Source organism: Nannospalax galili, unplaced genomic scaffold (assembly GCF_000622305.1).
Source record: "Nannospalax galili isolate Female #2095 unplaced genomic scaffold, S.galili_v1.0 scaffold1275, whole genome shotgun sequence".
In the NCBI taxonomy this organism is placed as follows: Eukaryota; Metazoa; Chordata; class Mammalia; order Rodentia; family Spalacidae; genus Nannospalax; species Nannospalax galili.
In genome coordinates this window covers 83,904-108,851 of record NW_008335578.1, presented here as the reverse complement: position 1 = coordinate 108,851, position 24,948 = coordinate 83,904, and the positions used below count along the sequence as shown (strand labels likewise).

Genomic DNA, 24,948 nt, shown 5'->3' with positions numbered 1-24,948 from the left:
TCATTTGAGGATCTGTTCCTCAGGGGTCACATGGGCTTTGGAGGAGCTCCTTTCTTTTACCAGTCCCATCTATGTGACGATAAGTCAAAGGTCCTGTTCGACCATGTGTGGCTTCACTTGGAAGCATGGAGGAAATATTTCCTCTGAGTTGACCCTCCTCTTTGTAGACTGGACACTAGTTCAAGTCTATCTCATGGGGTCTCCATGTTCTCCCTGAACAGGAGGACACGTGACTCACCACAGTTACAGGACATTTTGAGAGATGTTCCATAGTCCCCTTGAACTTAGTTGACCTTGGAGGGCAAGGGGTAAAAACTGTCCTTTAAGTCCCTCTGACTAGATTAGTATAGGCCTTCAACTATGGCTGTTAAACATCCAAGAAGGTTAGTTCCACCAGTCTGGTACCTTTAATTACCGTGTGCTATGTGGATAAAATGCTATGTAGATAAGGCTTGGATAAAAAAACCAAATATTCTCAGATAAACCTTGACCAAATATTTTGTTCCTTAAACTAGTTGACTAAACTATGACCATAGAAAATTTTAAGATTATGTATATATTATTTTTATCTCATCCTTTATATATACCTAAACAGACCTTCATCATTTGCTTAGGCTTTCTCATTTTTCTCTGCCTATTTTGGAAAATATCTTCATTCCCATATCCTTTTAACATTTTTACATTCTCATTTTCTTTTTTTAAAATAATTATGAGACATAATACCATTAACAAATTTTCCATCGGTTGTGAAACTTCTTTTCCTGGGGATGCTAAGCAGTGTTTATTCCTTTTTAAGGTTCTAGTTTCAAGCCAATGTTTCATACATTTTTACTTGGGAACCAATAAATTTATTGATATTACATACTGAGATAACTGAGGGATTGCTGAGGTGTACGTATAACCTCAGGGTATGCACACTGGAAAGCCTTTACCCATCATGGGTCATGCCTTCTCTTCCTAGCCTTCCACAGATTGTGTACTTTAGCCCTCCCCAAATCCAAGAGGCCATGTGTGATTAGGGTCAAATTACAGTTGGCTGGGAAGAGTGGCTGGATACTCCAGTGAGGGTCCAGTGACCTTGCTTGGCCCTCCTTTAATGAATGAACATAACCATCAACAAGCCCAATTGTGATGATGTTTAGTGATCAGGCTCAGCTGAATTCATGATGATGGTAGTTATTTCATGCAGAAAGGGCTGCTGTATAGCATCATCTTACTAAAAGGACATGGAATTTAAAAGGATTTGGTGCTAGGATCCACATATGAAGGAGAACATAAATTGTTTGTTTTTCTGAGTCTGCGTTACTTCACTTAGTATAACAGTTTTTAGAGCCATCCATTTACCTGCAAATTTCATTATTTCATCTTTCTTTAATGCTGAATAGAACTCCATTGTAAATATATACCACATTTTTGTTAACCACTCTTCAGTTTACACGCACATAGTTTGCTTCCATGTCTTAGCTATTGTGAAAAGAGTAGCAACAAACATGGTTGTAGAAGTGTCTCTACAATAGGATGAGTTCTTTGGGTATATGCCAGAGTGGTATAATTGGGTCATATGGTAAGTTCATTTTTAGTTTTTTAAGTTTTCCACAGTATTTTCCATAGGGGTTGCTCAAGTTTGCCATCCCACCAGCAGTGAATGAGCGTTCCCCTTTCTCCACATCCTCGCCAGCATTTGGTATCATTTGTTCTCTTGATCCTAGCCAGACTGATTGGAGTAAGGTGATACCTTAGGGTGGTTTTAATTTGCATTTCCCTAATTACTAACGATGTTGAACACTTTTTGACATGTTTCTTAGCCATCTTTATTTCTCCCTTTGAGACCTGTCTGTTTAGATCTTTACCCCATCTTTTAATAGGGTCATTTTGTTCCTCAAATTTTTGTTTTCTGAGTTCTTTATATATTCTGGATGTTAAACCTCTGTCAGATGTGTAACTGGTGAAGATTTTTTTCCCATTCTGTGGAATTTTTCTTCACTTTTTTGATTGTTTCTTTTGCTGTACAGAAGCTTTTTAGTTTAATGAGGTCCCACTTATTGATTGCTGACCTTAATTCCTGAGCAAATTCTGTCTGATTTAGAAAATCATTTCCTATACCTATATCTTGTAAGTTACTGCCAATATTTTCTTCTAAAAATTTCAGTGTTTCCAGTTTCACATTGAAGTCTTTCATCCATTTACTGTTGACTTTTATGCAAGGTGAAAGATAAAGATCTAGTTTTATTCTTCCACAGGTGGAGATCCAGTTTTGCCAACACCATTTGTTGAGGATGCTGTCTTTCTTCCATTGTGTGTTCTTGGTATCTTTGACAAACATCAAGTGGCTGAAATTGTGTGTACTCAGGTTTGGACCTTCAATGATGTTCCATTGATCTATGTTTCTATTTTTGTGCTATTACCATGCTGTTTTTATTACTATAGCTCTGTAGTATACTTTAAGATCTGGTATAGTAGCCCCCCCCCCCAGCATTGCTCTTTGTGCTCAGGGTTGCTTTGGCTATCCTGGGTCTTTTGTGCCTCCATATGAATTTAAGGATTTTTTTTTCTAATTCTTTGAAGTATGTCATGGGGATTTTTAATGGGATTGCATTGAATCTATATATTGCTTTTGGTAGGATGCTCATTTTTACAACATTAATTCTTCCAATCCATGAACATGGGAGATTCTTCCATCTCCTAGTGTTTTCCTCAATCTCTTTCTTTAATAATTTAAAATTTTCATTGTAGGATCTTTGGTGTCTTTTGTCATATTTATTCCCAGATATTTTATTATTTTTTTTGCAGCAATAGTGAATGGGAGCATTTCCTTGTATTCTTTCTCCAATTGATTGTTTTTGCTATATAGAAAGGCTACTGATTTTTGTAGATTGATTTTATAACCTGCTACTATACTGAAAGTGTTGATCAGTTATAGGAGTTTTCTGGTGGAACTTTTGGGATCTTTTAGGTATAGTATCATATCATCTGCAAAAAGTGACAGTTTGACCTCTTCTTTTCCACTTAGTACTCCTTAAATTTCCTTCTCCTGTCTTATTGCTCTATCAAGAGTTTCAAGCACTCTGTTGAAAAGGAGTGGAGATAGTGGGCATCCTTGTCTGGTTCCTGATTCCTATGGGAATGCTTCCAGCTTTTCTCCATTTAGAATGATGTTGGCTGTGGATTTGTTATGTATAGCTTTAATTGTGTTGAGGTATGTTACCTCCAGTCCAATTCCCTCTAGGACTCTGAACATAAATGCATGCTGAATTTTGTTAAAAGCTTTTTCTGCATCTATTGAAATGACAATGAGGTTTTTGTCTTTGAGTCCATTTATATGATTAATGACGTTTATTGATTTCCATGTATTGAAATATCCCTGCACCAAATTCTAGTGTGCCCAAATTCATAAAAACAACACTACAGGACTTTATTTTATTTTTTATCGAGTTTTTAAATTCCATACATTTCCAACTCAAATCCAGACCCCCTCCCCCATACATGCCTTCCTCCATTCCCCCACTGAACCCTATGCACTCTGCCATACATGCAGAGTCCTATTCATTCAGGTGTTTGTACCCAAATTTCCTTCAGTGTAAATGTGTCCACTGGAGTCTAGTCAGCCTACCAAGTGGTCATGTGTAAGTCATACTCTTTCCCCCCCAGCAGCAATCAGTATCAAATAGTTCTCAATATACTGCTGGCTCACCACCTATTTCTCACCTCCCCTTAGGGCCCTTGTTGAATTGAACTGAAATGGGTCCCACAATTAATGAAACTGCTGCCACAGGCTCACATGAGCGAGCCTCCAGTGGCCTGGAAGCCTACACCTCCCTGTGCTCATGAACCAGCCCTGGCTCTTAGAAGCTTTCTGCCTCCTCTTCAGCAATGGGTATGTGAGCTGAAGCCAATGGTGAGTGAGTGACGTTCTGTATAGGACTCCCATCCTACAGTTTACAGTCTGTTATTCTCCAAAACTTGGGCAGTTGTGGCCTTCTGTGTGCATTGTACTCTGATATACATGGAAGCCTCACTGGTGAGAGTTGAGGGGTGCATTAGCCCTCTTTTTACCCCTTATTCTGCTCATGTTCCATGAGCCTTAGTTGTAGAGATTCAACTACAGATGTGTCACCCAGGCATATGTTTTCTGTGCCTGACCAGATGTGCAACTCTGCATTAGCCTCCATCTATTGCAAAAAGAAGCTTCTTTGACAAGTGCTACACAGCATGCTTGTCACTCTAAGGGAGGTCTCTTCTATCTGGTACTGTGTCCCCTGCCAAGTAGCTCCCAGGTACACATATGCAATAATATTCAGACACTCTACATGTACATTTCCCATAGGTTTTCTAGGGCATCACTTTTCCCTCTAGGTTTCCTAGCCCTTGAGATTCACTCATTTCCACTATTTTTTCTCCCATCCAGCTTCCCTCTTCCCTTATTCCCTATCCACAGTGCCTCCATTGTCCCCACCCTCCTCCCAATACCTCCTAACTCCCGCATCTTTCCTCTCATGACTTCTGTCCACCCCATACTCACACTATGGTCCCTTGCATGTCCCTCCCTCCTCTCCTAATTTTTAAGGAAATGCTCAGTGTTTGCCTTTCCTGGTTTCTGGAGGCTGCACACTTTCCTTGAGTTGTGGCTCTTTCTCCTGCTTTCTGTCAGCCAGCAATGGCAGGTTGAGTCTTCTGTGCATGGTATAACCCTTCCATATTCCAGGGATATGAGGGCTAGCTTCGGTTGTCAACTTTACACAACCTAGAATCACCAGGGAAGGGACTCTTAATGAGGGATTATCTACCTTGGTTGGCCTGTGGACATGTCTTTGAGGGATTGCCCTACTTAATCGATGTGGGAAGATCCAGTCAACTAGGCAGGGGTCATGACCTGTATATGAGTGGAGAAATTGAGCTGAGCACTAAAAAGCAAGCAAGCAAGCATGGACACATTAATTTATCCCTGTTTGTTATTATGTACATGATATGGTCAGCTGTTTCAAGCTCCTGTAGCTGTGACATCCCCACAGTGATGGACCGTAACCTGGAATTATGAGTTAAAATAAAACTTTTCTCTCCTACGTTGATTTTGTCAAGATATTTTAGTCTCAGCAATGGAAACAAAACTCTGACAAGACTTTTGTCATTACTCTGGGGCCACTCAGATAGCTCTGGGCAGTCTGGCTGTCTATTAGTCCTCATTCCCCTTTCTATCTGCTTTCTCTTTTGGCCATGTGGCCTCACATAGACTAGATTCTGGGGATGATCCATGTGGACACTTTTGAGAGGCTGTTGTTCTGCCCACTATGGCATGTGAAATTATTTCTGTGAGAACTATTTCTGTAATGTGAAGCCTACCATGGAAAATTTCTCAGCAATAGGTATTATATTATTTGAAAGTATGCAGGAATACATATGTATTGTTGAGCAAAATATGGCAGACAGACAAAGATAGGTTCATTATTCTAGGAATAGTCTAATGCATGCCATTAGACTTCAAGATAGTAATTACTATGGAAAGTTTTGATTGACACTTGGCACAAATCAAGTCTCTGTGTGACTTTGCATGTTCTGTTTTTTAAGCCTAGATTTGGTTAGTAGGAGCTTTTTTTTTCTTTAATTGAAAATATTTTTTTAAATGTCAGTTTCATACATTCAAATAATGAGTTTTAGCTATTTTCACCCCCCCATTCTGCCTTCACCCCTCTCTTTCCCACTGGAACCCGTCTCAACAAGCGCCCCTCCAATTTTCTAGCTTTGTTTTATGTGTGGCCCAAAACCCTCTTTGAGGTTAGAGTTTCTCCCTGCAGCATGAGGAAGCAGTTATTTACTAAAGCAAGTGCAACTTACCAGTGGTACACTGCTGAAAGAAATGACTCCCTCTCCTCCAGCAAACTTTAATTGCCGCTCACCCCACCATCTATAATGAACGTCTTCTGTTGGTAGTTGGTGCATTTTCTGTTGGAGAAAACCCATTGAGCTCATGAAAGGGCACTCTATGTAGTCTATGTTTCCCTAAGAAGTTTGTCTTGTTGCAGGGCTTGAGAGATGGCAGCAATTAAAAGCACGGGCTGCTCTTGCAGGGGACTGCAGTTTGGCTGTCAGCACCCACACATTGGTTAACAACCATCTGTAATTCCAGATTCAGGAGATCTGACACTGTCTTCTGTCCTCTGTGGGCACTGTACAGCATGGGTGAACTTACATACATGCAGGCATAACAAGCAGATACATAAAATAAAAATAAATTTAAAAATTAAATTTATAAAAAAAGAAAGTGAGAAATAGGGGCTGGAGAAACGGTTCTGCTGGTATTTGCCACTATACCTGACAAATTTTACTCTGACCTCCACATCTGTGCCATGACATGCACAAATAAACACACACACTTACAAATAATAAAATATAGTGAAAACTTTTAAAAAGAAAATGGGAAATAGAAAAATCTTGATGGAGTTCAAAACAAAGCCTATCCATTTCTTGCTTATAACTTTTGACATATTACTTAAACCTTCTGAGCCACATTCTGCAAATTCAGAACCAGTTTCTTTTAAAAAATATTTTATTTATTATTTTTAAATTTTATGTGTATGAGTGAATTATCTGCATGTACACCCATGTTGTACAAAGCTCGACATCAGAAGAGGGTGTCAAATTGCAGTGGCCCTAGTCTGCTTTGCTTAGTGGGGTAACCTTGCCTCTGTGATGGCAATTCCGGTTGATGCAGAGTTCTGACTCTGGGGCTAGTGTTTCTTTACAGCAAGCTGATTATTTAAAAATTCACAAAGTTTTTATACATTACAAGAAACTGGCAGTCATGTGGGATTTGGCAGTTACATACAAAGATTCAGGGCACAATTAGACAAGAAACAGTACATATAGCTTGTAGTTGGTACCAGCTAGGGGCTGTTTGTAAAGCAGGATGCTTGAACTTTTACTCAAGGTTACCATCTAGTGGCCTTCTAGTAATTTATTGGCCACAATGTTTTCTTTCTTAGGGTTAAAAGCATAGTAAATTTTTAGCTTTTAGTCCAGTAGTAAACTTTTAACCTGGCCTGATCTTTTAGCTAATGATAGCTGAGAGTTGTTGGTTAAGCACAAGAAGGTGGGCAAGGAGCTGTTAACCAAAATGCTCTCCTCAGAGCAAGGAACTTAAAGTTATGACCTGGCCACTTTTCTCCTGCTAGTCCTGCAGTGTTCTGCAAGACAGGGATTTGAGGCTGCTGTTTTCACCACCCCTCCCTTCAGCAGAGAACATGGCCTGAACTTTAAAAGTTTTAGGTTCATCTCATCTTAGGACATGCCATTCTGGTTTCCTATATCAAATCTCCCTGGAACTGGAATTACAGATGGCTGTTAGCTGTCATGTGGGTGCTGAGAATCAAACCCAGGTCCTCTGCAAGAGCAGCCAGTGCTCTTAACCACTGAGCCATTGGTCCCACCCCAGAATCAGTTTCTTAATAGCACTGATAACATTGAAGCAGACTCATAAATATGAAGTAAGAGGATCCTTCAAAGTTGCTAAACTTGTGGAAATGTATAAAATTATCTTATACATCTCTTAATTATGAGTCAAGAACCAAAAGGAAATTTTATCTTTTCCCAACAAACAATAAATAAAGTTATTTTGTTAAGTGCTCAGTGAAACCAGAGAACTTAGCATCCATGGTCTCATATCAAAAGAAAACATTTCTCCTCTTGTTAAGTAAAAGAATTATACATTTTGGAATCCATTGACATGAGTCAATGCTTTGCTGACCTAAGGAACACACTCAAGACAACTTCCCTAGTTTTAGACTTTGGTTAAAAATTTATCTCAGAAGGAGGATAAGATGTTAGGAGGTTAAAGCAAGCAAGTTCACGGAGAAGGAATAAAGACAAGAATCACCTAGGTTTTTAACCTGTTCTCTTGAGAACAGGCAGTCTTTAGAACCAAGTTTTTTTCTGAGCAGAGCAATGTCCCCCGGGGAAATCATGTACCTAAGAGTTGGAATAACAAGAGGGAAATGTGCTTAAGGAAGATGCTGTTGGCATCTGTGAATGTCTCTCCAGTGATGCTTTTCTGACTTTGCCCACATGAGCTGCATGTTTGTTTCTCACATTTTCCATTCCTGACTCTGTCTTAAGATCCTGCTGTCTTGCCTCAGGCACAGCTTCACCATCAAGCATTCAGGGGGACTTGGGGTGTCCACCCAGAGACTTACCTGTCAGAGATCCTACCCAGTTGAGCCCAAGAGCTCTGCTGTTATTGAAAGCAGTGTTGAGAGAAAACGGAAGAACAGAAAATGTACATGAGAGAAAATTCAGCCCTGCCCAGACTGTAGAGAAAGCAAGGGATGCCTGGGAACTGAATCCAAGAATTTGTGAGGCTAAAAAGAGAAGTATACACTGAACCTAGTGATACGGGGGTGAGTGTTGATAGTTACAGATGAAGAGATAGAACAGGGAATGTTAATCAGAAAGCAGTCCCATTTAAGGAACAAGTTATACTTGTGTCAGTGGGCATTATGGGGTCTGTAGACAGAGGGCCTTGGGTATAAAGTTATATGCATCAAAATGACAGCGTACCTTTTTGATCTTAAGATGGGGCATAGTTGAGTGTACTGTTATGTTAACAAGCATGATCCAAATGAATGAATTGTTTGCAAACCTACCTTTCAATAGTCCACGAGGTGTACATTTTACAATCATCATCCTTTATGTACAATAGTCACATGAAGAAAACAATGAAAGGCGCATATTCAAAAGGCTTGCTTGCAGTATTTCCTTTCTGATGAGTCAAAAATACTTGTAATTTTGTCAGCCATTTGCTTCTTCTATTGAAAATGATACACACTCTTTGCATTTGTACAACGGGATTAACGTGTTTTTTTACTTTTTAATGAAATCTTTCACATACAAGGACTGGAGTTTTCCATCACCTTTTCTATTTGCCATTACATGTGTGTGTATTTAGGGAGAAATTATGTATTTTTTGAGGCCCTACGTGACTGACATATTGTATTCCCTTAATCGCTCCAAATATTTTTTGGCAAATGTTAATTGTACAAAATGATGAGTTCTACTATGGCACTTCTTACGTATGTAAGATAAATTTTGGTTGTGTTCACTCTTTTACCTTATCCCACTCCTGATGGCACTCTTCCTATTCCATAATATTCATCGTTCTACTTTCATTTCATTTGAAAATTCTAGAGAGAAAATAGAATATTTGTGTTTCTGAGTCTGGCTTATTTCACCATCATTTATTTTTAAATTTTCAAGTCTGTCTGCAACAGTACAATTTGAGTAAATGAACAAACTTATACACATCCTTGACCTGTTTTTATATGTGTGTTATTCCGTATTGTGCTTTTGGACTGTTTTAAATTTTGTACTTCGAATTAACCCCGGGGCCTCATGAATTCCAGGCACGTATTGTACCAATGTCTACAACCCCAAGCCTCCTTTGGCTTTTCTTTTACACAGATTCTCACTAAGTTACTGTGGCTTGTCTCTACTTCACTTGGTAGCCCAGGAATGATCTAAACAAATGTCGAGCCAAGGTTACAAAATCAGAAGGAAAATACTGGAGGAGACTTCCATGGCCGCCGATAGCTTGTCCCTCAGACGTGTGGTCCTGCTGCCTCAGCCTTTCTAGTTGCAGGTCTGTGCCACCATTTACTCCTTTCTTTTCATTTTTCTTTTCTTTCTTTTTTTTTTTTGACAGATTTGTTTTTCTAACTCATCAGGTTCTCATTTGGAAAACATTATTTCCATTTGAATAAAGGTTATCTTTAACTGTTTTTCCTTTTATTTCAGATTTTTTGAGGTTCATATATTTTTTAGTATATTTAGATACCTTCCCCTTAAAGTTTTAAAAGAATATTTTGTTATTATTTTTATTTTATGTGTATGCATGTGTTGCCTTCATGTATGTAGGTGCACTCATGTTGTGCAATGCCCGCAGAAGACAGAAGAGACTGTCGGATCCCCTGGAACTGGAATTATGGACAGTTGTTGGCTGGAATGTGGGTGTTGGGATTCAAACCCAGGTCTTCTGCAAGAATAGCTAGTGTTCTTAATAGATGAGCTGTCTCTCCAGGTTCCCCTTCCCCTTAAATTTTATGAACATATTTTCTCCATATATGAAGTGAAAAATTTATACATCTCTAACTCAATTATATGCTACTTTAAAATAATGTAATATATTAATGCTTTTGCAAACTGAATTTTTTATTTCATGTTGAAATAATTAATTATTGTCATTTTATATTCCATTTCAGTTCTCTGTCAAGGATGCTTTGCATTTGTTCAGTGTTGTGAAGTCTCCCATTCAGCCTAGCTTTATTTCCTGCAATTTCTACCTCACAATTTTTCATTTTCTTGAATTTATTTCTGTCTGATCCACATGCATTCACACGTCTTTGTGTTAAAAAAAATGTGAACAGAGCAGGTAAAACCTCTGCTTGTTTGAATCCAGAATTCGATTTTACAAAATAAATAATAATAACAGTAGCAAAGTATGATGGTGTTGGTGCTTGCTGTCATGGTATCCTCAGAGATTAATTAAAATGATGATTTCCAGCATGCCATGGTGTAGGATTTGGAGCAGCAACACTGGGCATGCTTTTTTATTGACTAAATTTGTTCTTTGACAATTTCATACTTGTATATAGTGCTTTCTGATGAGTCTCACCCCAACCTCTGTTACCTCCTTCCCTCCCCTGCCAATTCTTGCCCTTTCCATTATGAGTCCCCTTCCATTCATGTCTTTTTCCCGCCCCCTGAGTTTAACCAGGGTCATCTGTGTGATCAAGGTTTGGAACTGTTCATTGGATGTGGGTGGTTTCACAGCTGAGGATGATGACTGTCCTTACCACAAAATCCATCAATAGTCCAAAGTTCAGCATGGAAGGGTAATGCTCTCTCACCCTCTCCATTGGGGATTTATTTGGAATTTACATATATTAACAATCACCAGTAAAGAGGACTTGAGTGTACCCATGTAATCTGCAGGGACTCAGGGATCTACAACAAGACATGGCCTGTTTCCAACATATAGAGCAAATATAAACACAAGGTGACCATGGTAACTTTTGGTTGAAGAGCTTTCATCTTACTTCTGTTGGTTAATCCGATTCTGCAGACTTCAGAGAAAAGAAAATGCACAGTTACAGCCACAATGGAAAAAAAGATAAAAACAATGTCTTGATTTTTGAATCATGTCTGGGCATTAAAAGCCTGAATTCAAGTCACTATATTTCCAGTGATTTGGTCATTAGAAGTGTCTAGTTGCATAGAGCTTAGTTGTTGAATATCTTTTTATAGAATTAGGATCTCCAAAGTAGCATTATGCTTTCCTCGTGCTCCCAAGACGTGAGCCTTAACTTTATTCCAATCATAATCACTGCTGTTATACTTAAGGGCATAATACAGTAGGCAGTGACATTATAATGACAACAGAGCTCCATCTGGATATGGTTGCTCATCCACAACAGTGCATTCTTTAGACTATCTCATCTCAAAAATTCAGATTTAGGGCACATTGAACAGTCTATGACTAGTTTTGAACTAGATTGTTTACAAAAGTGTGAGTCTGAGCTTTTGGGGAAAGGATGGCGACTGGTAGGGCCACAGATGTAATGATACCAATAACAGTAAAAATAACACCAATAATTTAACCTATTACCCATTTACCTCGTGATAACACCTTTTGAAATATAGAATGTAGAATCTGTGAGGTGGGTTTTTCCCATTGTTAGTAATATTCACCAGGATTTTTGTTATCCTGATTAACACAATGATGTAACAATTTGCACATTCAGTATGATACAATTGGGTAGTGACATTGTGTAGGACTTGGATGTTATCTCCCACTGTAATCATAGAGGGAGCAAATACACAAACCTGAACCAGCTGGTTCTGTATAACAAGCATTCATCTTACTAATTTACTAGTACAAATAGAATTTGCTTTCTAAAGGGTCAGTTTTGTAAGGCAGCCACCAACTTCCATTTAGTATTGTGAAGCAGCCCATATTTATGTTTCAATTGGGGTCCAGCTAAGTCCCCAGTATAGCAATATGTTATCTTATTGGAGATAGTTTTGAATCAGGTCTCAATGTTATGCCAGAATAGAATTTGATTATCTGATGACATGGGTTCTCTATGTAGCCCCTAAACAATTATGGTATTATTTTGAGTAAGATAACTTTGGGGGACACTAGCCATCATCCCATATTTTTTTTCTTACATACATGAAGGAGCTTGTCTGCAAGTCTTTTTAAAGGCATAGAATAGGTGAAATTAGTCACCTCCACACATTCATGAATGCTTACTGTGGACAATGAATGCTTGCAATTTTGTCTCCTTCTTTAAGGATACGTACTAGCCAAAATTGACAGTCTCATACACAAACACCAAGGAGATTCAATAAGTTTTTAGTATGGCAAAAATGCATATATGTCAATTTCCTATATGATTTATAGAATGCGACTTTTGCATGCATATCTGGCATGGCAGGCATTTTTGGATGTGGGAGGAGCTGAGTGTTATTTACATACACTAGTGGAAGTTAGCCCACCCAGTGTCATGGCTCTTAATAATGGGGTCTCAGAATGAAAGTACAAAATCTTTTCCCCGAACACCAGTTACCACAAGGGTGATGATGGTAAAGGTGGCAATGATCAGATTTTGAGGGTCAGTTTTGCGTCAGATGGGCTTCTTCTATGCCTTTGTTTCACATACCTGCCAGAAACCTAGAAAGGTCTTGCTGCAGCTTCCAGAAAAACACAAACAAATCCTCTACCCCAAGTTTTCAAGGGAGCAGAGCCTTTCCATATGCCCTCTTCAGGTACTTTCCAGTACACCAGTGGGGAGTTACCAAGAGTGTATTGACCATGATGATGTTCCATTGGAGTCACTTCTTCATCACTGTATGTGAAAAAGTTTAAAGTAAGTAGGGCTTGTTTAAGAAGCCTAAAGGGGAGGACAAAGCCTCCTACTTCATCTTTGTTTCTTCTTTAAGTTGAACTTTTAGCCTATGATAAATGTGCTCCATTACTGCTTGTCCTTGTGGGTCATATGGAATGCCAGTTATATGGCAAAAGCTTGCTATAAGCAGAGCTATCATCAGTTTCCATGCATTGTAGAAGTCCAAGTACAGCCAATGTTTCTAATCAATGATTCTTGACATGTCAAATAATTTTCCTGCTTGGGTAGAGGCACAAACAACAGAAGAATAAGTATTAACAGTAATGTATACAAACTTTAAAGATCAAAACTATTTGAATAACAGTTATTGTTTTCTATGTAGTCTAGTTTTAATCAAAACCTTATAGTTAATAGTTTAAATGTTTTGGACTTATTTATTTTTATTTTATGTGTATGAGTATTTTTCCTGCATATATGTAAATGCACCCATTCATGTAGTGCCCACAGAGTTCAGAAGAGGGCACCAGATTCTCTGGAACCAGAGTAAAGGAAGGTTATTAGCTGCCATGTGGATGCTGGGAACTAACCCCAGGTCTGCTGCAAGTGTAGTCAGTGCTCCTAACTGCTGAGCACTCTCTCTAGCCCCCTTTAATAATTTCATATTAAGAATATTTTGAAAAAGAAATATTTTTGTTACCTTGATTATATACTTGAAATAATTTAATACATACATTTATTTAGAAACAAATTTTAATGAAAGTTTATGTATATATCATTGAATTGTATAGCCTAGTGAAATGTTTGTGAACATTGTTTTGTGTAAACAGCAGAAAGCACAGTTATAAGTTTTGTCTGCTGGGTGATAGTTATTACAGGGATTACAAGAGAGCGCCATATTTTAATACCATGTAATAGAGGTTTCTGGTCCAATTTATTGACTCTATTCAAAATAAAATTGTTAGTGCATTAGGAATAGGATTCATGGGAGAAAATACTTGTATACGAAGTAATGGAGTTCCATATGGAGAGAAGTGAAAGGAATATTGCCCTACAAACTAGAGAAATTTGTCTGCCATTCTTCTGAGGTCTGTAAAAGAAAGATGAGATTATCTTGACATATGGAAGGATAAATAGCATCAGGATCCTTTCCAGTAAGTTGAATGGTTTGGGTCTAGTTCTATTGAATAAGAGTATTTTTTGTTGATTTGGGGCAGAAAAATTTTTGTTTAGGTGTTTTGGGTAGAAATAACCATGCCAAAGTAATTAAAGAGGGAGTTAATTATCCAATCATTGTAAGAGAAAGGAGAGTATTAAAAACAAATAAATAGAAAAATTTAAATGTCCGTGAGAAAGTCATCCTTGTTTTAAATTTAGCTTCTAGTTGTGATAGCTGTAATGAAAGACGAGCTATCAGCATTTCTATATTAGAAAAGGCAATACTGAGAATTCTGAGGGAAGGCTGAAGCCACTATATGCCTTAAAGCTGATAAAGAGAGTTTAATGTTATTTTTTGGAACAGACAATGGTTATGTATGAGGGTTACTGAAAAAAACAAATGAGTGACAATATGTCCAAGATTTCAGTCTATTCAAGAACTGAGTATAATAGAGGCCAGAAATCAATGCAATATATTGAACAAGGAAGGGATACATTTCATTTCAAAGGATACCATTGGAGTATTTATTTATTCAAGTGCAAACATAGAAGCATCTCTGTTTTGAAGTTTCTGCAGCAGCTAGCCCACCTAGGTCTTTTTTCTGTGCCAGTGATAGCACCCAGAACTCATGCATGCTAGGCAAACACTGCCATCCAGCTACACCAGCCTTCTTATAAAAAATATTTTAATATGGGAGTCTCACTATGTTTCCCAGGCTGGTTTTAAATTCCCATGGTCACACAATACTCCTGCCTCAGTCTCTTAGGATAGCTGTAGTTACAGACAGTGCCACCACACCTGGTTTATGCATCCACCATTCTATGACACTATTTACAATCATTCAACTTCTTACTCATTCCTTTACCACTCTGACTTCTTTTTTCATATTAAACAACTAAATAAATGTCTTCCTTGGGGCCTTTCTATAGACATTCTTCTTTACATGAACAGACAGCCCCAGAGACATTCATAGGTCTTGTCCGGTCTGCCTTCCTTGATGATCCTGGTCAAATGGCTTTTTGTCCACTGGTTTCTCAAAGCAGCATCGCCACCCACTTTCTCCTTTTTCATTTTATGCCCGGACTCTCTTGTAGTGTGCATCTTGACTCTCCCAAATGTCTCTGTGTTAAAGGTTTGGTCTCCAAGGTATGGTTGCTGGGAGGTGATCTTCAATTTCATTGGTCTGTGCCCTGATAAGACACTCTTGGATCTTAGTCTCTTCTTTTTCTTTTACCTCAAGGCCATAAGACACTCATAAGTTTTTCCTTTTTCTGAGTGTGAGAATGTGTCTTTTTTTGCATATGTGCTTGCAGTGCACGTGTCTCTGTGTACAGAGGCCATAGGGTGGCTTTGGGTATCTTGCCCTATCAACTTTTACCTTAGTCCTCTGAAACAGAGTCTCTAATTGAACCTAGAGCTAGGCTGTCCACCTCAAGCTCTAGCGGTCCTCCTGTATACTTCCCCTACAGCACTGGAATCATAGGCGTGTGCATGACCACATCTGTTTTATGTGAGTACTTGAATCTGAATGCAGTTCTCATGCCCTTACAGCAAGCATTCTTACCCAATGAGCCATCTCTCAAACCCTAGGGTGAGTGCTTTTGTTTGACTATGTTTTCCTACCATGATGTGCGGTCTCATTGTAACCCCACAGTCACAGAGTCAAAAAACCAGGAACTGGACTCTCTAAAACTGTAGTCCAAATCAACCTTTCCTCTTTATAGGTTGACGATCTCAGGCATTTGTTATAGTTACAGAGGGTTGGTGAATATACTGGGCCCCATCTGCTATACTACATATATTTAAAAATATGTGGTTTACTTCAGGGGTATGACCCCAGCCTCAGTACATAGCTATATATATATGAATATATGGGCAGAACTAACTGAACTCAGTGGGTTATGAAATCAGAGGGGGGATTTATGGTAGTCCATTAATGTATGACTGTCTTTTTCTTCTTTTGCTAGCCATATTGAATACATGGAATCAGGAAATGACACACAACTTTCAGAATTTTTTCTTCTGGGATTTTCAGAGCATCAACCACAAATTCAGTCTCTCATATTTGGGCTGTTCCTCTCCATGTACCTAGTTACTGTCTTTGGGAACCTGCTCATCATCCTGGCCATAGTCTCAGACTCCCACCTGCACAGGCCTATGTACTTCTTCCTCTCAAGCCTGTCCTTTGTGGATGTCTGCTTCACTTCCACCACTGTTCCAAAGATGCTGGTGAATATTCAGGCCCAGAGCCAGGTCATCACCTGTGCGGACTGCATCACCCCGATGTACTCCTTACTGCTTCTCTCAGGGCTGGACATCTTTCTGTTGACTGTGATGGCCTATGACCACTATGTCGCCATCTGTCACCCCCTGCATTGCACGATCATCATGCATCCCAGGCTCTGTGGGTTGCTGATTCTGGTGTGCTGGACCGTGGGTGTCCTGAATTCCTTATTGCATAGCTTCTTGGTACTGAGGCTGTCCTTTTGCACAGTCTTGGAAGTTCCCCACTTTTTCTGTGAACTTAATCAGGTGGTGCACCATGGCTGTTCTGACACCTTTATCAATGACACGGTGATTTACATTACAGCTATGCTGCTGGCGGTGGGTCCCCTTGCTGGCATCATTTATTCTTACTCTATGATTGTGTCTTCCAGACGTGCAATCTCCTCAGCTCAGGGGAAGTACAAAGCATTTTTCACCTGTGCGTCTCACCTGTCCGTTGCCTCCCTATTTTATTGTACCCTCCTGGGAATGTACCTAAGTTCTGCCATGACCCAAAATTCACACTCCCCTGCCACAGTACACCATGGTAACCCTCATTGTGGACCCTTTCATCTATAGTCTAAGGAACAAAGACATCAAGAGTGCTCTGAAAATGCTGTTTGGGAGAGTTACTGGAAATAGACTAGTGGACTCACCGTCATAGAAGTGCCAGGGTTGCAGGACTCGGTGTTTTGGAGGCAGCAGTTGTGGTCCATTGATTGGCTTCAATCATAAAAATCTCATCTTATTTCCTGTCTTTTACTTCAACTTCTTCGCACAATGCAACTCCTTCCTTTACAAGACTTTGCATTCTTTTTGTTGTCTAACTATTTGTTTTCTTTGTCATTTCCTACTTTCCCAAATATATTCTCAGCCTGGATCAGAAGCCTTTGGAAATTGCCAGTCCAGCAGGGGAGAACCAGAGCTTCTTAAGAGCATATGTTGAATTATTTTTCATTTCTAAAGGAATATTCTTAAGTTTTCTTCTCCTATGAAAACAATTATATTTTTCAAGTAGGGTCCTTACATAATTTTACAGTATCTAAACTTTGGACCCTTTCTTATAAGCCTCGGGGGACATCAAGAAAGAGGAGGCAGAAAGAAAGATTGTAAGAATCAGAGGTTGGGGAGGAAGGCTCTGAAACTGTGTCTTCTGACCATAGACTGCTGCACTCAGTGAGCTCACAGCAGCGGTGATCTTCTGCGCAAGGTCAAGGCAATCACCATTCTAGTATGGCCGGTGTGTGTGTGTGTGTGTGTGTGTGTGTGTGTGTGTGTGTGTCCCACTCTAGCTGAGAAGCCTAGTTGATGGCTGCTAGTGGAGTAAGAGTCATTCATCTTTTGGGGTGTGGTTCATGATAGGTTGACCGTTCTCCAGTGGATGGCCCTGCTGGGGACTTGAACGGGCAACCCCCGGCGAGGTGAGGATTGGGGATGAGTAAGCACGCCGTTCGCCACCCCACGCCACCACCCCCATTACCGGGGGACACTCAGACACAACGGGGAGCCTAGTCAAGTTGGGACTCATTTATTGCAGGTGTTACACACCTTATAAAGGCACCCGGAAGTCCCCCCTCCCCCCCTTGAGGGTGTATCTTAAGGATGGTCACATGCTGATCATGCACTCCTCAGCAGTGCAGAAGTATTCTTCAGACTTTCAAAGCAAGCCAGGCCATGCCCCAGTAACTTCCTTTCAGACCTGTGCAAGGTGGGGCTTTTAGGTCCTCACATGGCCCTACACCTATGTACATATGGGCAAGACTAACTGGGCTCAGTGGGCTATAAAAAATTGCTTTTAATGAGGACATGAAGTTGGGAGGGACACAGGAGGGGAGTATGGCAGGAGTTGGAGGGAGGAATGGGGGCCCATATGGTTAAAATGCGTGATGTGCATGTATGAAAATCTCAAAGAATAAAAAATATAAACAACTTGAGACCACAGTTTTTCACTTGTTCTTTCATCATTCTTGCCCGTTTCTTTCTTGAGACATTGACTCACTGTGGTCTAGGCTGACCTTGAACTCAATCCTCCTGCCTCTACCTTCTAAGTGCTGAGATCTCAGTCTCCTCTTCCATCTTCCTTCTCTCTCTCCCGCCTCTCTCCCTTTCCTTCCCATGATCTTCCCTCCTTCCTCTCTCGCCTCCCAAACTCTTTTACCACTGACCCATATCTCCAGCATTTGTTCAATCTCTCTCTGTCTCTCTGTCTCTCTCTCTCTCTCTCTCTCTCTCTCTCTCTCCCTACCTCCCTCCCTCCCTCCTCTCTCCCCCCTCTCCAGTGCTCCAACCTTTGGCCTTGAAGAAGGATGACTAACAGTGGACTGCTGGCTGTTCCTCCACACTGAGGATGTCAAGTATCTCGTTCTGAACTGGCCTGTCTTGTCTCAAGCTTCTATCTAGGAAGTGATCTGGAAAATCCCATGGTAACTATCAGGGGGCTTCTCTTACTAGGTCAGCTTTGGTTACAGAAAATTGTTACATGACCTTAGAGGAGAATGCTCACTGACTTCTTGGTCTGCAGAGGCAAACACGGCTTTGCTGGCTCTTAGGAATCTGGTATGGTTCCAAATTCATCTCTACATGTTTTATACATTTGTAATTTCACGGCAGAGTTGACCCTTGCCCCACCTTTGTAACCTTTTATATATTTGCCCCTCCTTTTATTTTCTTTTTCTTTTTTGAAAACAGAAGGGGCAATGCCATGCACTATGCTAAGAGCAAGAATTCTAGAGCCAGTTTGTGGGGCTTCAGTCCAGCTCCCCGATGTAGGCCATTACGAGCCAAGTAGTCGTCCTTCCGTGGCTCAGATGCTTCAGGTGGGGCAGGAAGACTAATCAGATTGTAGTTTGCATTGAGTCAGGATGTACTGCACACAGATCTAGGTAATAGATGGCTGTATTATGGGCTGTTCTAGATGTTTCCTAAGCATGATCAACAACCTGAGGCCTCGCAGTCTTGTGAGTAAGCCCTATTTTAAGGCCTATCTTACAGATAAGGAAAATGACGCTTACAGAGAGGTTAACAGTTGCGAAGTCACATAGCCAGGAGGTAGTGGAGCTGGGAATTAAATCGAGGATTTCTTTATACGTCTGAAGCTCTGGTTTTTAGCTCCTTATACTGTCTCCTGTAGAAGGTGTTTTCGATGTTTGTTACTGTTAGTTTTGAACATGCTGTTTTATTCGTCTTTGTTATTTCTGTCTTCTATTTCATTTTGTTTTGCTTTGTCTTTTTGAGACAGGGTCTCCTGGTAGCCCCAGCTTGCCTGGAACTGGCTATGGAGACCAGGCTGACCTCAATATCACAAAGATTCATATGTCTCTGCCTTGAGAGTGCTGGGATTAAAGACATGTGCCACTACACCCAGCTTTTGAACACATTCATGTTCTTTTTTTTTCTTTTTCCTTCTCATCTTCTTCTTATTATTATTTACTTACTTCTCTTTTTAGCCTCACAAATTCTTGGATTCAGTTCCCAGGCATCCCTTGCTTTCTCTACAGTCTGGGCAGGGCTGAATTTTCTCTCATGTACATTTTCTGTTCTTCCGTTTTCTCTCAACACTGCTTTCAATAACAGCAGAGCTCTTGGGCTCAACTGGGTAGGATCTCTGACAGGTAAGTCTCTGGGTGGACACCCCAAGTCCCCCTGAATGCTTGATGGTGAAGCTGTGCCTGAGGCAAGACAGCAGGATCTTAAGACAGAGTCAGGAATGGAAAATGTGAGAAACAAACATGCAGCTCATGTGGGCAAAGTCAGAAAAGCATCATCACTGGAGAGACATTCACAGATGCCAACAGCGTCTTCCTTAAGCACATTTCCCTCTTGTTATTCCAACTCTTAGGTACATGATTTCCCCGGGGGACATTGCTCTGCTCAGAAAAAAACTTGGTTCTAAAGACTGCCTGTTCTCAAGAGAACAGGTTAAAAACCTAGGTGATTCTTGTCTTTATTCCTTCTCCGTGAACTTGCTTGCTTTAACCTCCTAACATCTTATCCTCCTTCTGAGATAAATTTTTAACCAAAGTCTAAAACTAGGGAAGTTGTCTTGAGTGTGTTCCTTAGGTCAGCAAAGCATTGACTCATGTCAATGGATTCCAAAATGTATAATTCTTTTACTTAACAAGAGGACATGTATGTGAGTGCACCCATGTCGTGCAATGCCGCGGAGGTCAGAAGAGGGCTTCGGATTCCCCTGGAATTGGAGTTAAGGACGGTTCATAGCTGCCATGCCGGTGCTTGGAATCAAAGCCAGGTCCTCTACAAGAGCAGTCAGTGCTCTTAACTTCTGAGCCATCTCTCCAGCCCCAATAAAATATTTTTAAAAAGAAACTGATTCTCAATTTGCAGAATGGGGCTTAGAAGGTTTAAGTAATAAGTCCAAAGTTATAACCAAGAAATGGATAGGCTTTGACTGGAACTCCATCAAGATTTTTCTATTTCCCACTTTCTTTTTAAAAGTGTTCATTATATTTTATTTACTTATTTGTAAGTGTGTGTTTATGTGTGCATGTCAGGGCACACATGTGGAGGTCAGAGCACAATTTGTCAGGTACAGTGGCAAATACCAGCTGAGCCATTTCTCCAGCCCCTATTTCTCACTTTTTAAAAATTAATTTTTAAATTTATTTTTATTATATATATATATGCATGTTATGCCTGCATGTATGTAAGGTCACCCATGTGCAGTGCCCCCAGAGGTCAGAAGACAGTGTCAGATCCCCTGAAACTGGTATGGATGGTTGTTAACCAATGTGTGGATGCTGAGAAAAAACTCCAGTCCTCTGCAAGAGCAGCCTGTGATTTTAATTGTTGCCCTCTCTCCAGCCCTGCATCAAGACAAACTTATTAAGGAAACATAGGCTATATAGATAGAGTGCCCTTTCATGAGCTCAATGGGTTTTCTCAAACAGAAAATGGACCAACTACCAAAACAAGACTGGGCTCCTCAATGGTTCATTATGGATGGAGTAGGGGCCTATGAGGCGCCACCTCTCCCTTGGGGTTACTGGCAATTAAGGGTTGTTGCAGGAGAGGGAGTCATTTTTTTCAGTAGTGTAGCCACTGGTAAGTTTCACTTGCTTTGGTAAAAACCTGCTCCCCCCATGCTGCAGCAAGAAACTCTAACCTCAATGGGCCACACACAAAAAAAAGCGAAGAAAGTTAGTTGGAGGGAAAGTTGGAGGGAAAGTCAAAAAGAGGCTTCCTTTGTGCCACGTATCAATCAACACCCTCCAGAGTAATTACTACCTTGAAGTCTAATGGCATGCATTACCATTTATGCCATATTTTGCTCAACAATATATGTACATTCCTGCACATTTTCAAATAATATAATAACCTATTGCTGAGAAGTTTTCCATGGTAGACTTTGCATTACACAAATAGTTCTGACAGAAATAATTTTATATGCCATAGTGGGCAGAACAATGGCCTCTCAAAAGTGTCCATGTGGCTCATCCCCAGAATCTAGTCTATGTGAGGCCACATGGCCAAAGGAGCAAGCAGGTAGAAAGAGTATTGAGGACTCAGAAGCTGACCATAGGCAGCCAGACTGCACTGAGCTATCTGAGTGGCCCCAGAGTAATTACAAAAGTCTTGTTAGAGTTTCATTTCTGTTGCTGTGACTAAAATATCTTGACAAAATCAATCTAGCAGAGAAGGAGTTTATTTTAACTCACAATTCCAGGTTACGGTCCATCACTGTGGGGATGTCACAGCTACAGGAGCTTGAAACAGTTGACCACACCATGTCCATAGTAAACAAACAGGGATAAATTAATGTGTCCACGCTTGCTTGCTTGCTTTTTAGTGCTCAGCTCAATTTCTCCACTCATATACAGGTCATGACCCCTGCCTAGTTGACTGGATCTTCCCACATCGATTAAGTAGGGCAATCCCTCAAAGACATGTCCACAGGCCAACCAAGGTAGATAATCCCTCATTAAGAGTCCCTTCCCTGGTGATTCTAGGTTGTGTAAAGTTGACAACCGAAGCTAGCCCTCATATCCCTGGAATATGGAAGGGTTATACCATGCACAGAAGACTCAACCTGCCATTGCTGGCTGACAGAAAGCAGGAGAAAGAGCCACAACTCAAGGAAAGTGTGCAGCCTCCAGAAACCAGGAAAGGCAAACACTGAGCATTTCCTTAAAAATTAGGAGAGGAGGGAGGGACATGCAAGGGACCATGGTGTGAGTATGGGGTGGACAGAAGTCATGAGAGGAAAGATGGCAGGAGTTGGGAGGTATTGGGAGGAGGGTGGGGATAATGAGGGCACTGTGACTAGGGAAGGAGGAAAGAGGGAAGCTGGATGGGTGTAAAAAGAGTGGAGATGAGTGAATCTCAGGGGCTAGAAAACCTAGAGGGAAAAGTGATGCCCCAGAAACCCAATGAGAAATGTACACGGAGAGTGTCTGAACATTAATGCATATGTACACTTGAGAGTTGCTTGGCAGGGGACACAGTGCCAGATAGAAGAGCCCTTCATTAAATTGACAAGCATGCCATACAGCACACATCAAAGAAGCTTCTTTTTGCAGTGGATGGAGGCTAATACAGAGTTGCCATCTGGTCAGGCACAGACAATATACATCCGGGTAACACATCTGTAGTTGAATCTCTATAACTAAGGCTCATGGAACATAGTGAAATAAGGTGTAGAGAGAGGGCTAATGTACCCCTCAACTCTGACCAGTGAGGTTTCCATATATTTCAGAGTGTGATGCACACATAAGGCCACAACTGGCCAAGTTTTGGAGAATAACAGACTGTAGAGTGTAGGATGGGAGTCCTATATGGAACGTCACTCACCATTGGCTTCAGCTCACACACCCATTGCTGAAGAGGAGGCAGAAAGCTTCTAAGAGCCAGGGCTAGTTTGTGAACACAGGGAGGTGGAGGCTTCCAGGCCACTGGAGGCTTGCTCATGTGAGCCTGTAGCAGCAGTGGCATCGAATGTGGGACCCACGTCTGTTTAATTAAACAAGGGCCCTAAGGGGAGGTGAGAAATAGGTGGTGGGCCTGCAGTAGATTGAGAACTATTTGATACTGATTTCTGCTGGGTGGGGAAGAGTGGGCTGACTAGACTCCAGTGGACCCAATTACACTGAACGACATTTGGGTACAAACACTGAATGAATAGGACTCAGCATGTATGGCACAGTGCATAGGGTTTGGTGGGGGTATGGAGGGAGGCATGGATGGGTGAGGGGGACTGGATTTGAGTGGGATATGTTGTATGGAATTTAAAAAGCTCAATAAAAAATAAAATAGATAAATTAAAAAAAAATTCTTGAAACGGCACAATCCTGGAGACACTCTAATTTCTTTTCTTCTTAGCATGTGTTATTTGTACAAAACTATGGGTTTTATTATGACACTTCCATAGATTATTCAGTGCACGTTGGTCATATTCACCTTATCATTCTGGGTTCCTTCTCTCTCCAGTACCAGTCCCCAACCTCTAACTAGCTCACCTACATTCTGCAACTGGGAGAAAATATGTCATATTTGACTTTCTGAGTCTGGTTTTCTTTGCTTAATATGATGATCTAGTACAATGTACTTTATAAAATGATATAATTTTATTCTTTCTAAATGAGTAACATTTCATTATATACATATACAATATTTTATTTACACATTCACCCATTGATGGGCACTTAGGTTGACTCCATCAATTGCCCATTGTCAGTCCTACCTCAGTGAATATGGATATGCATGTATCTCTATTGTCTGTTGGCTTGGTTTCCTTCAGGTATACAACCAAGAATGGAATAACAAGATCATATGGTAGTGCTATTTTTAGCTTTAGGAGGAACTTCCATACTGATTTCTTTTTTTTCTTTAACTTTTACAAAACCTTTATTGAGAACTTCATACATGTATAAATGTGTTTTGATCAAATCCACGCCCACTCAGTCCCCTCCATGACCTCCCATATCTCCCCATAAACTTTTTCTTTTTCTTGTCTTTTTTTTTCTTCTTTCATTTATTTTTATGGGGCTTTTGGCTACTCTAACATTCCCCCCTCTGAAGAGGTACCCCTAAAATCTTTTAAGGATTAGATAAAAGCTCCAAATACTTTTGACATTTTTGGCTTTGGAACAGAGTATGTTGCTAAGAGGCCCAAGGACATTTTGACTTTTAGTCAAGAAACTGGCTACTTTTCTTTGGGGTCTTTTTACCCTAACTGCCTAGCCAATTCCTACTTCCTATTCTTATCATGCCGTTCTCTGAAGGGGTTACCCAAATTACCAATAGGGAATAGGGACACAGACTGCTCTGGCTTCTTCTATGCTAAACAGGGACTCAGGGTGAGGCAACTGGAGTATCCCTTCAGTGGGTCTATCTAAAAGACTCTTATCTCAAAGGGTAAAAGAAAGTCCTTGAATCATGAATAGGAGACGTGAAAAAGTAAAGGCAAGAGAAATTAGCATTACAAGTTCTAGACAGGGAATTAGAAAAAAGTCAGAACAGGGCAATTTTCAAACATTCATATGAGAGTCCATTGGAGTTTCTTGACAAGGGCTTCCAAAAGCATCCCTCTATTGGTTCCTCCTCATTTTTCTTTTGTCTTCCAAGGCTGGACTCGAGAGTGATAGATTCAGGATTTGCTTTCAGGTATTTTGATAGGTG

At 40.4% G+C, this 24,948-nt stretch overlaps 1 protein-coding gene across 1 annotated transcript; it reads left to right on the top strand.

Annotated features, from left to right (window-relative positions):
- The first annotated feature begins 16,029 nt into the window (after positions 1-16,029).
- LOC103731936 (olfactory receptor 7A17-like) lies at positions 16,030-16,978 on the top strand. The gene is given in 2 exon segments (XM_008830436.1): positions 16,030-16,850; positions 16,852-16,978. Coding segments are annotated over 2 exon segments (948 nt in total).
- The last annotated feature ends 7,970 nt before the right edge of the window (positions 16,979-24,948 follow it).